General features: G+C 44.9%; 1 protein-coding gene across 11 annotated transcripts in view; it reads left to right on the top strand.

Annotated features, from left to right (window-relative positions):
- The window catches only part of LOC105492346 (tensin 3), a 308,210-nt gene that overhangs the window by 151,954 nt on the left and 143,347 nt on the right, over positions 1-12,909 (top strand). For all 11 annotated transcript variants that reach the window (XM_011759351.2, XM_011759360.2, XM_071095157.1 and 8 more), the window contains 2 exons: positions 6,248-6,312; positions 10,466-10,549. In XM_011759351.2, the coding sequence (XP_011757653.2) occupies positions 6,248-6,312; positions 10,466-10,549 (149 nt within the window). The remainder of the gene's footprint in view (positions 1-6,247; positions 6,313-10,465; positions 10,550-12,909) is intronic.

Raw genomic sequence — 12,909 nt, 5'->3', positions numbered from 1 at the left:
AATTTTATTTTTCATGGAAAGCTCTCCTTTTTAAAAGAGCTATGCCCTTTTCAGATGGACTGTGTCAGACTTTTCATGCCGTCTGAGTTACGGTAATCAGTTGATGGACTAGATGATGATATGATGCCTTTGCAGTAAACATGTCGACCTTTCCAAGTGGAGCCATTGCAGTGCAGACATGGCCTGTGCATCTTCACAGAGTGGCCAGGACTGTCTGTGTGTCAGCCCCGGCAGGCTTGGTGGGTGCTGGCAGCCTGGGTGCATAACTGACGGGCACTCCTCCTCCTGGCTGCCTCAGGTTCCTTCCATGCTTCCTCCTCCCACCTTCTGGGATCTTTTGTCTTAATTCCCAGTTTTCTCAGCTGCTTTGTACTGCTCCTCAAATGTGATTGGTGTTGAAAGGGGTTGGACTGAAAGCAAACTTACTGAGGGGTAAGTGTGTGAAGCTTAACCCTCCTGCTGGAAACGTACTATTAGAGTAAAGTTCTTATCCCAGTCACACCTTGAGTCAGGGAGGAATTCTCTGGGAAAGGATGTAGCCAGTGGGCTGGGGTAACTGTTCGTTAATGGGCAGCTCCCTATTTTGTGTGTTTGACAAAGCATTCTTAGGACCATCAAAGTATCTAGGAAGTGCTGACAGTTCAAGACAGAAGTGTGTGTGTGTGTGTGTGTGTGATTTATTCTTCCAGACTCTTTCACACTAAAAAACTGCACAGAAATCCATTGTATTATGGAATTTAGTTTGAAAGAAGCTTCCCTTTGAGTTATATTAGACTCTCATTATATCTTTCCTGCAAAGTCACTAGGTAGGCCGGCTTGTGGGTGATGTTTACAGCTGTAAGGCATTTGATGACCACTCGATGGGCAGGAAACTTCCATCAGGGGAACATAGATGTTATTTGCGTCTCTCTGGTGTTGTCTCTTTCCTCACATCTACCTTGATCATATTTTCCCCCTAAATGGACAGGTACACACTTTAGGACCACCAAATTATCTATGATGACCTGATCTTTTCAAGTATTATGTTAAATTATGGATTCTCCGCCCAAATTGTGTTTTGGTGCAAACTAAGAGAGAGAAAGAGAGAGAGACAGACAGACTTTTAAATAAATATAATTCTTGTTAATTAAAACAACCTATGCTTTTCAGGCTTGGTGTGGTGATTTTGACACAGTGAGCCTGATATTGATGGATCATCATTGCCTGGGATCACGTAGTAAGCTGTTCTGAGCAGCATTTCTGACTTACGAGCCTGGGCCCAGCAGCAGCACCTGTGGAAAGTGCAGGTTCTAGGGCGCACCCAGACCTGCTGCCAGCTGCATTGTCAGAAGACTCTTGGAGTTGCTGTACTTGAAAAGTGCCACCCTTGGCCATTTATTCCATTTTAATTGTTGTTCACTTCAATTTTTTAATGAAATTGAAAGAAATGATGAGATTATTTAAAACATATAGGTGTCAGTGAGGACCACCTAGAGCTTTCTAAAATGCATCCTTTCACTAAGCAACTTTGGGCTTTCTGGACAGCTCTTGTTAGTGGAATTAATGGGAACATGTTGAAACTTCTCAGAAGTGATTTGCTAATCGCTTGCCCTCTTCTGGTGCCATGTAAACCATTTTTGAAATGCTTAGAAATTGTGCCCTGAGAGATAAGCCCTCTTTTAATTTGAAATTGCTGATGTCGATGTTAACAGAAGTTCATCATCATCACTGCGGGGGTGAAATCGCTGACATGTGCCGAAATCCGCCTGCTTTGCAGAATGCGCGTTTCCTTCCACACATGCCAGGAATTTCTAGCATAGCTGGGCCTGTCTCAGCCTGGGCAGGAACAGAGTAAGGGTCGGTCCTGCTGTGCTTCCCGTTCTGCTGTGTGATGCAGAGGCTTGTGTTTGTGTGGGTGTGTGCAGTCTCCTCCTCACCCCTCCACACCCTGGTTATTGATTGACCAGAAATGGCCTGCAGTTCTTTTGGGAGATTTCATCCATGCCATACCTTTTGTTTCTCAGTCCATGGTGAAGAATACCCACAGAAAATTGTGCAATTAGTGATTCTATGATTTTTACTAAGAATAGTTCCAAGTCCAAAAGAATGGTACTTGTGCTAAAACATAACAGCCCATGAACCTATCATGCCCTTTTGTGTTTTCTACAACCTGTGAGCTAAGAGCTGTATTTACATGAACATTATATGAAGGTGTTCTACTTCAGTTCCATATGTAAAGTTTGAGTGGAACATGGCCACCTCTTATCTGTTCACGTACATCCATATCTGCTTCCGCCCACACTGCAGGAGTAGATTTCAATAGTGGAAACAAGACCTTGCAGCCTGCAAAGCCTTAAATACTTACTATTGCATTAAGAAAGACCTCATATCAGGGTACTGCTGGCCTTGTAAAATGAGTTTGAAAGTGTTTGCATTTCTTCAGCTTTCTGGCAGAGTTTGCATTAGTCTGTTTTCTGTTACTTATAACAGAATACGTGAAACTGGGTAATTTGTAAAGAAAAGGAATTTATTTCTTAATATTTATAGGGGCTGAGATGTCCGAGCTCAAGGGGTTGCATCTGGTGAGAGCCTTCTTGCTGTTGGGGACTCTGCAGAGTCCTGAGGCTGCATGGGGCATCACATGGCGAGGGCTCCTGTGATAACCCGTTAACCCATTAGTTAATTAATCCACAGATGTATTAACCCATTCATGAAGGCAAGGTTCCTCATGACCCAGTCATCTCTTAAAGGCCTTACCACTCAATACTGCCGCATTGGAGATTAAATTTTAACATGAGTTTTGGAAGGGGCTGATATTTAAACCATAGCAAAGTTCTCTCTTTTTTTCAGTGAAGGAATTCATCAGTTAAGTAACCAGGTCCTGGGCTTTTCTTTGATGGGAAAGTTTATATTACTGATTCAGTCTCCTTACTTGTTACTGTTTTGTTCAGATTTTCTGTTTCTTCATGATTCAGTCTTGGTAGGTTGTATGTGTCTAGGAATTTATGAGGTTATTACAGGTTATCCAATTTATTGCTGCATAATTGTTCATAGTATTTTTGTGTTTCTTGGTGTCTTACATGACATCAGTTACGATGACTGCTCTTTCATTTCTGATTTTGAGTTTTCTCTTTTTATCTTAGTCTAGGTAAAGGTTTGTCAATTTTGTTAGTCTTCAGAAAACGCAACTGTTAGTTTTCTTGATCTTTACTATTGTTTTTCTAGTCTCTCCTTTATTTGTTTCTGCTCCGATCTTTGTTTTATCCTTCCTTTACTAATTTGGGGTTTAGTTTGTTCTTTGCTCCTTTAGGTGCAACATTAGGTTTTTTGTTTTGTTTTGTTTTTTGAGATGGAGTCTCGCTCTGTCACCATGCTGGAGTGCAGTAGTGCAGTGGTGTGATCTCGGCTCACTGCAACCTCTGATTCCCTGGTTCAAGCGATTCTCCTGCCTCAGCCTCCTGAGTAGCTGGGATTACAGGCACATGCCACCACACCCAGCTAATTTTTGTATTTTTAATAGAGGCGGGGTTTCACCATGTTGGCCAGGATGGTCTTGATCTCCTGACCTCGTGATCCACCCACCCTGGCCTTCCAAAATGCTGGAATTACAGGTGTGAGCCACCACGCCCAGCCTAACATTAGGTTTTTTTATTTGAGAGTTTTTTTCCTCTTTTAACATAGGCATTTATTGCCATAAACTTTCCTCTTACAACTGCTTTTGCTGCACCCCATAAGTTTTCGTGTGTTATGTTTCAGTTTTTGTGTTTCTCAAAATATTTCTAAATCTCTCTTTTGATTTTTTTTCTTTAACCCAATAGTTATTTAGGAGTATGTTGTTTAATTTCCATAAACTTGTGAATTTTCCAAGATTCCTCCTGTTATTGATTTCTAGTTTCATGCCACTATGGTCAGAAATGATACTTGAGGCCAGGCGTGGTGGCTCATGCCTATAATCCCAGCACTTTGGGAGGCCAAGGTGGGCAGATCAGTTGAGATCAGGAGTTCGAGACCAGCCTGGCCAACATGACGAAACCCCATCTGTACTAAAAATACAAAAAAATTAGCTGGGTGTGGTGTCAGCACCTGTATTCCCTGCTACTCGGGAAGCTGAGGCACGAGAATCGCTTGAACCCAGGCAGTAGAGATTGCAGTGAGCTGAGATCATGCCACTGCACTCCTGCCTGGATGACAGAGTGAGACTCCATGCCCCCAAAAAATAAAAATTAAAAAAAAAAAAGATACTGGATAATTCTTAAATTAAGAATTCTTTTTAAATTCTTTAAGGTTTGTTCTGTGGCCTAATGTGCCATCTATCCTGGAGAACTTTCTGTGTGCACTTGAGAAGAATGGGCATTCTGATGTGATGTTCTGTATATGTCTGTAAGGTCTATTTGGTCTAAAGTGCAGGTTGAGTACCCTGTTTTCTTATTGGTTTTCTGTCTAGGTGATCTGTCCATTGTTGAAAATGGGGTACTAAAGTCCCCTATGGTTGTGGTATTTCTATCTGTCCCTTCAGATCTTTTAATATTTGCTCTAAAGGCTGGGCGCGGTGGCTCATGCCTGTAATCCCAGCACTTTGGGAGGCCGAGGCGGGCGGATCACCTGATGTCGGGAGTTCGAGATCAGCCTAATCAACGTGGAGCCACCCCGTCTCTATTAAAAATACAAAAAATTAACTGGGCATGGTGATGCATGCCTGTAATTCCAGCTACTCAGGTGGCTGAGGCAGGAGAATTGCTTGAACTCGGGAGGCGAAGGTTGCGGTGAGCCGAGATGGTGCCATTGCACTCCAGCCTGGGCAAGAAGAGTGAAACTCTGTCTCAAAAAAAAACAAAAAAAACCAAAAAAACAAACAAAAAAACCCACTTGCTTTATATATCCATAAATAGTGCCACAAAAGCAATTGATAATGGGGTGAATGTCGCCACCATGTGTGCCTGTTTTGGCTGAGGTGCTGTTTCTTTGTAGGTGAATTGCTGTCAAATATAGTTTTATGCAAGAAGCATACTAGTAGCCATACCATTAATAACTGCACGTGCCAGGATTCAGCTGCAAAGAGTGTGTCAAGTGCCTGCATTGAGTATCTATAAGGCATGCTCTTGACTTTCACTGACAGAGAGAAGGATGCTCCTGGGTGACATTCATGTATGACTGGGCTTATCAGAATTGTGACTTGAATTTGATCAGTAGTTTCTTCTCAAGAAGTTAGGGAGCTACATATTAGAGGCCCTGCCATTTTGGCTTTATGTGATTCCAGATCAGGGATTGGCAAATATTTTTTAAAAGAGCCAGATTGTATTTTACACTTTGCAGGCCCCATGGTCTTGCTGCAAATACTCAAACCTACCCCTGCAGTGAGGGTGGAAGCAGCCCTGGATGTAGGTAAACAGATGGGAGTGGCCATGTTCTAGTCAGACTTTGTGTGTGGACACTGAAATCTGAACACATTTTCACATGGCATGGAATCTTATCTTTTCAAAATTTTTCCTCAATGGTTTGAAAATGTAAAAATGACTCACAGCTCATAAGTTGTGGGAAAGTAGGTAATGGGCAGAAGTAGCTCCTGGGCTGTGGTTTGCAATCGGCTGTTGTAGGTTGTAAGAGTATGTTCTCGAAGGTGGCGCTCTGTGGCTCTGGATTGGCCTGTCCAGTTTCTGCTTCTCCTGCTGGTGTTGCTGGTTTGTGGGCTGGGCTGTTGGTGTCTGTGGTTATGGTTGGAGTGAGTCCTTTTCAGAACGTCTGCCTGGGACAGTGGTTCCTCTGTGTGTAATGAGGGTGGGCTACAGGGCTATAGCTGGAGCTCAGGTGCTGGCAGTGCTGCCAGTAAGCTGGAATCTATGTTCCACTCATGCTGAGCTGTGTGTGCAGCCCTGATCATTATCAGCCCGTGAGCAGGCAGGCGTTCACTTCTGTCTGACCTGGATAATTAAGTCATGCTAATTGCTGCAGCTCCTGGCACAGTTTCTTCCAGCCTAATTGGGTGAAATGACAGGCAGATGCTGTGTTGATCTGCCCTCCTGGGCTTCTACGGCTGCTCCAGTTAGCACCCGCTCTTACTGTTTGCACCCAGCGTGCAGGTTCCCTGTTGCAGAGACTCCAGTTGCCCTGGGTACTGACTCTCCCAGACCGGAAGGCTGCGGGTGATGCTGGCCTAACCTCCAAAGCAAGCTCTCTATTATTTTGTCCACTAGTGAGTCTTTTCCTGTTCTAATTACATCTCTGCTGTGGGATTTCAGAGAAAATCAGCTCATGTTTTTGTCTCCTGCAGGGTGGGAAAGGACGCATAGGAGTGGTCATATCGTCCTACATGCATTTCACCAACGTCTCAGCCAGGTAGGATGAAGATGTCAGCTCGCTGTCTTGAGGTGCTAAAAGCGGAGCCTGCATGGGACTGAAGGCTGCTTGGGAGCTGTTCTGGGCACCAAGGGCTCGGCTGACCTGTGTTTCCCATCCCCCAGTGCTGGGGTGGTCAGTGCCTGGAAACCCAGCTTCCAGTTAAGCGTTTACACTTGTGAAAGTGACATTTTCTAGGTTGGGTGGCTTTGTATGATTGATTCTAAGTACTTCCATGGAGGCATTAAAAAAATAAGTGGCCCCACTGTCCCTTATTCTCTAATAGAGAATTCTCTAATAAAGAATAACAGAGGTAAAAGTCACCATTATGAAAATTAAGAACAGAGTGGTCTCACTAAATCAGTTCATACCTTGTATATAATGATGGTGACAGCCACCTCTTTTGCAGGCACTGGGCCTCTGGGAAGTATGCTGAATATTTTCCTTTTCTTCCTGAATTCTCCTAACTAACCCATGAAGCAGTTACTGTCATTCCCATTGCATGGGTGAGGGAAGCGAGGCTCAGAGGAGCCAGGCAGCTTGCTCATGATCTCACAGCCCAGGAGTGGGGAGCCAGATCTCGGCTGGTTTCCATGAGATGGAACTGTAATCGTGGAGACTTTGGAGGTGCCACCCGGGTCCCCTTAGCCAGGCATGACACAAACATGGTAGGGCCACAAGGACCTCAGTCCTATGCCCATCCTCCTGGCCCTGGGCAGCTGTGGTGTACACTCTGGACCCTTCCCAGAATGCAGATCTTCACTCACGCTGAAATGCAGTGCAGAAAATAACGTTATTTGTGGGGTCTGCATTTGCATCTGCCCTGTCTTCTCAATGGCCTCTTTGTAAAGCCTGAGCTTTCCATTCTGAGGAAATAGAAGCTTATTCATATCAGCCAATAAACCTTTTCCTTTCTAGCACCAAGGAGTGAAATTTGACTTTCTGAATGTTTTCTCTGGAAACCAGTTGGGGAGTTGGTGCCTGCCAGGGAGGAAACCAACCCCCAAGTGAAAATCAGCCACCCTCTTGGTGAGAATAATCATCGGTGTGTGTGTGTGCCAGGAAAATCGAGATTCCTGGGCACATCCATCCCTCAGTGATGCCAAAGACATTTGGTAGGTGACCAAACATAGCCTGGCTGGTTCTGGACAGAGACTGCCTCAGCATTTTTTTTTTTTTTTAAGACAGAGTCTTGCTCCATTGCCCAGGTTGGCTCAATCTCGGCTCACTGCAACCTCCGCCTCCCAGGTTCAAGCTATTCTCCTGCCTCAGCCTCCTGAGTAGCTGGGATTATGGGTGCGTCCCACCATGCGCAGCTAATTTTTTGTATTTTTAGTAGAGATGGGGTTTCACCATGTTGGCCAGGCTGGTCTTGAACTCCTGACCTCAGGTGGTCATTCACCTCGGCCTGCCAAAGTGCTGGGATTACAGGCGTGAGCCACCGCGCCCAGCCACACCTAAGCATTTCTATCCCCAGCAAAGTCGTATTGCCTGAACCAAAGTTCCTTGCACTGTAGATAGTCCTGAATTTTTGGAGAAGGGTAAATGTCTAAGGACTAAAAGCACACCTTTGACACTCTTGCTACAAACTCTGTTTTCTCTTAATAGTCAATATGTATTTCAACTGCATGCATCAGGCAATTTACCTGAATGATCTAAGCCTCAGCATACCTGGAAAATGATGGTAGTCCTACTTCCCAGAATGTTGTGACAGTTCACCATATCATTGCACAAAAAGCACTTAGAACAGCATCGGTACTCGGGTTATTGGCTGTCATTAATGCTGCTGTGATTAGTAGGAGTAATAGTATTAAGTACCTTTCAATTAAATGCGCTGATACTACATACTTTTTGTGACTTGCTTTTCTACATTAATATCATTTTATACGCATCATTCCCGGACATCATTTCAGTGGCAGCATAGCACTTTATTCAATGGATATGTTATGTATTTAAGCATTTGCTGATTTTGCCTATCCAAGTTGCTTCCAGTTGTGTGTGTGTGTGTGTGTGTGTGTGTGTGTGTGTGTGTGTTTAAGACGGAGTCTCACTCTGTCGCTGGGGCTAGAGTGCAGTGGCGTGATCTTGGCTCACTGTAACCTCTACCTCCCGGGTTCACGTGATTCTCCTGCCTCAGCCTCTCGAGTAGCTGTGATGATAGGTGCCCGCCACTATGCCTAGCTAATTTTTTGTATTTTTAGTAGAGATGTGGTTTCACCATGTTGGCCAGGCTGGTCTTGAACTCCTGACCTCGTGATTCACCTACCTTGGCCTCCCAAGTGTTTTTTTTTTTTGTTTTTGTTTTTTTTTTTAAAATTTAGGTTGCTTCCAGTTGTTTTCTACTGCAAAGCATGCCATGATGAACACATTCTTATACATACATCTGTGATCATCTCTACAATGTTCCCTCTTAGATTATATTCCAGAAGTAGAGTAATCCCAGATAGCACAAGCACACATTTGAGGTCTTTATCAAAAACTGCAAACAGAAGAAAACAGAAACTTCAAGTCACCAGAAAAGAACATTCTTGTATCAACACCATAAAAATAGAGTTACAACGACACAACCAGTACTAATATTATTACTACCAATAATATTACTATGGAAAATAAACATTGGTCAAAATGTATTCTCAGCATTTAATAAAACAAGGAATTCCAGAAAAAGGAACGCTTAAAAGTCACTGGGAGGCTATGGAGCTGCACTCTCCTGCTCAGTATGTGATGGACTCAGTGCTAAAGTGGGCCCTTCTGTTTGTGACTGCCCTACCAGCACAGTCCCTTGCTAGCAAATGCACATAGCAAGTTGTCCATTTTATAGCATTCTGTGAAAGTCGTATCACACTCAACTTACTTTTGAGTATGTTTCTTTTTCCTCCTGCCTGTCTCTCTAGCTGTATTTTTGTGAAGTCCACAGTGCTTATGTACATCATTTTTCTAGAGGGGCATAGACACATTTTTCTAAGTAAAGGGGCACTTTATCAGGTTTTGTTGTTGTTGTTGTTTTGAGCTGGAGTCTCACTCTGTCACCCAGGCTGGAGTGCAATGGTGCGATCTCTGCTCACTACAATTTCCACCTCCTGGGTTCAAGTGATTCTCCTGCCTCAGCCTCCGGAGTAGCTGGGATTATAAGCACCCACCATCATGCTCGGGTAATTTTTATATTTTTAGTAGAGACTGGATTTCACCCTGTTGGCCAGGCTGGTCTTGAACTCCTGACCTCAGGTGATCCGCACCCCTTGGCCTCCCAAAGTGCTGGCATTACAGGCGTGAGCCACTGCACCTGGCCTATCAGGGTTTTAAGGAAGCATTTGGCCCAAGTGAGTTTGAATTGTTAAGACACCGCACTCATATTCCAGGATTTGTGCTGAAGTCAGATCAGGAAACCCCACGAATGCCCTGCTGTGAGGTTTCTGGAAGTTTCTGTCGGATACTACCTGTCAGCATTGTGGAGCTAGCATTGATGGTCAAATATGTTGTTGGAAGCAGGGTTACTTTCTATGGCAGTCACTTCAAAAACAGTGCTGCAGCCCCGAGGCCCCAGACACTTTTCCAACCCCAGTGCCCTGCGGCCTTCTCAAGCCCAGTCCTGGGAGTGACGTACTGGCGGGGCACAGGCTGGCCCACTTGTGTCCCGAGGGTGCCTCTTGGGACTTCATGGGGGAGTCCATTCCCTCTTGTGCTCTGGGTTGCTCCCTGCATCCTCGTGGTCCTGAGACTTGAGTCTACCTGGTATTCTCTCGCAGAGCCCACTTAAAAAGATCTTTATTTAGGAGGTAGGGTGGCCAAGGGACAGTTTTGGACACCAGCCCTACCACCTGCCTACTGAGAAGCCTCAGTTGGTTCTTCTGTAAGCTGGGTATTCAGCACTTTTAAGTATCCTACCTTTAGATAAGGTGCTGTTATTTCAGATGAGAATTCTGACCCTGCACTATGGCTCCCACTTTGAGCACAGTATATTCCTGAAGAGGAAATGAAATCTAAGAAGAGACAGGTGGATTGGGTATGCACAGGTGCAGCAAAGGGTCAAGCCGCTTGTGGGAGCTGGTCGCTTTGAACAGCCATGAGACACATCCCCCATCACACACCCACGTGGTGTGAGCTCCATTGAGTTGACTCTCTCTCTCTCTCTCTCTCTCTCTCTCCCCTCCAGTGCTGACCAGGCCCTTGACAGGTTTGCAATGAAGAAGTTTTATGATGACAAAGTTTCAGCTTTAATGCAGCCTTCCCAGAAACGGTATGTATACATCCCCAAAGCCAGAGTGAAGAGGTGAATGAAATTTTACATATAAAAATGCGAAAGCAGAAGAGGCATCTCCTCTGTCCCAACACCTAAATGGGATTCCTGGGTCCTGCTGAAGACTATGAAGTGGGTGGTGGGGGAGGCTTGTCTCTCCCACAGGTTAAGGACCAAGCCATCCTATGTGTCTGTAGTGAGAGAGCCCCCTATGCTGCTGGCTTGCACTGACAGGTAGAGGGAGGACTTGCTCCAGTTGGCATCTTCCTCCCTTGCAGGGAGTGAGTTTTGATTTCCATTATTATGTTGGAACTTGGTTCTGTTGGCTAGACCAGGGGTCAGTGAACTCTCTCTGCAACAGACTAGAGAGTGGATATTTTAGGCTTTGCAGGCTGCAGGATCTTTGTCGCAACTGTTCCAACATGAAAGCAGCTCTGGGCAATATGGAAATCAGAGAATGTGTCTACATTCCAGTAAAACTTTACTTACACAAACACATTAGCAGTTGCATTTGGCCAATTCTTGTAGCTGATCAGTTCCCTGAGGCCACGGAGTATTTTTCTGTCATGCTGCCCATCTCTCCCTTCTCTACTCCTGGGCATGGCCCCTGGAAAGTGCTCAGTAAGTGATGGGGAATAGCCATGGGGTGCAGAACTTTCTCCTTTTGCTGCCTGCCCCAGCAGGCTGAGGTCAAGAGCCTGAGCAGGGCTGGCTGAGAGGCAGTGAGAAGGACCCACAGCTGGCTCCCCATCCAGGTGCACTTCCTCCACAGATGGTGACACCTAGAGCCATCCAGGTAGCTCCATGGCATATTTCAAAGCCCACAGCAGGAAATTTGTAGGAGAATTGCCAAGGCTATTACCAAATGGTATTCCTCTTTGGAGACAGGTAGTTGCACACCCGGCCTTGTGTATGCAAGTTTTGATGCCTTGTATCTGTTTTCTCCAGTGCAACTGAGGGCTATGTCAGCGGACATGGAGTAGACAGGCAGAAAGGGATTTCAAGCATCACCAGAGGCACCTTTTCCTTTGGTCTTGCTATTTCCAATGGCCTGGCTCTGTTTCTCTTGAAACCCGGTGCATGGGCTAGGGTGTGGGACCATGGTCAGCAACAGGCCCACATGCAATGCAAGTTGCGTGCAGAAAACCCAGCATTTTATAAAGTATTTTAGTTAAACAGTCACTTGGGTTTTTTTTTTTTTTTTAACCATAAAGTGTTATTTCTTTGTTGAACAGTTTCCAAAATCGTGACATTCATGTGACCTCCTGCATGGAAAATGAGGTATAAATAGGGAGTAACCCGTGCAGAATGCTTGGCACACAGGAAGTACAGCTGGCGTCTTTCCTTTTTTTTTTTGTTCTTATTTCTTACGGCACCAGCAGCTTCTTTATAACATTAAAAGAATATGGGAAAAGGGGGAAAATATCTCCTCATTTTCTTTTTTTTCTTTTTTCTTTTTTTGAAATAGGGTCTTGCTCTGTCACCTAGGCAGTAGTGCAGTGGTGCAATCTTGGCTCACTGCAGCCTCAATCTCCTGGGCTCAAGCAATTCTCCCACCTCAGCCTCTTGAGTAACTGAGACTATAGGCGCATGTCACCACGCCCAGCTAATTTTAAAATTTTTGTGGAGACAATGTCTCCCAGGTTGTGGTGGGAGGCTGTGTTGCCCAGGCTGGTCTTGAACCCCTGAGTTTGAATCTTCCTTCTGCTGTGGCTTCCCAAAATGCTGGGATTACGGGTGTGAGCCACAGTGCCCTGCTCTTCTCATGTTCCCACGCCCAAGGTTTTCATGAATCCTTCCCATCATTGCACATTTGAAGCCAGAGTATTTGCATTTTTTAATGTTTGCTGGATTTAATTTTACATTCCAAGGTTAATCCCTCTGTTCCTGAGATTAGGGAAATGCCCCTTACTCCTTGCTCTTTTCCTTTTATCTTGACCAGAGCCTGCATGAAAAGATGCTCACCAAATGGTAATCGAGTGTATAAACAACTGAGTGAATGCATAAGATAAATCTGGAGGAAAGTTTGAGACCAGAAGAACGTGTGATGACAGCTTGTATGGGAATAGGCTCTATGATGGGAGGCTTCTCTGTTGTCCTGAATGGCCTGGGGAGTGGGATGGGTGCTCTGCAGGCTGTTTTAGGACTGAGCTCAAGAAATCATTTTAAAGTCACACTTGTAATAATCACTCTTGAGAATAATTAATTAGCGTGGAATTTGTGGCTGGGGAGCTCAGAAGTCTCAATAGCAACTCCGATGGGAGGTGAATCTTTGTTACCTTGCTTGTTACACTAAAACGCCATGGAGCAGTTGGCCCATGGAGCTGACCCATAAAACTTACATGTGTCCATGTAAGTTT

The sequence above is a fragment of the Macaca nemestrina genome, chromosome 4, assembly GCF_043159975.1.
Source record: "Macaca nemestrina isolate mMacNem1 chromosome 4, mMacNem.hap1, whole genome shotgun sequence".
In the NCBI taxonomy this organism is placed as follows: Eukaryota; Metazoa; Chordata; class Mammalia; order Primates; family Cercopithecidae; genus Macaca; species Macaca nemestrina.
Note: the sequence above shows the minus strand (reverse complement) of the source record. Positions and strands in the feature narration are given on the sequence as shown.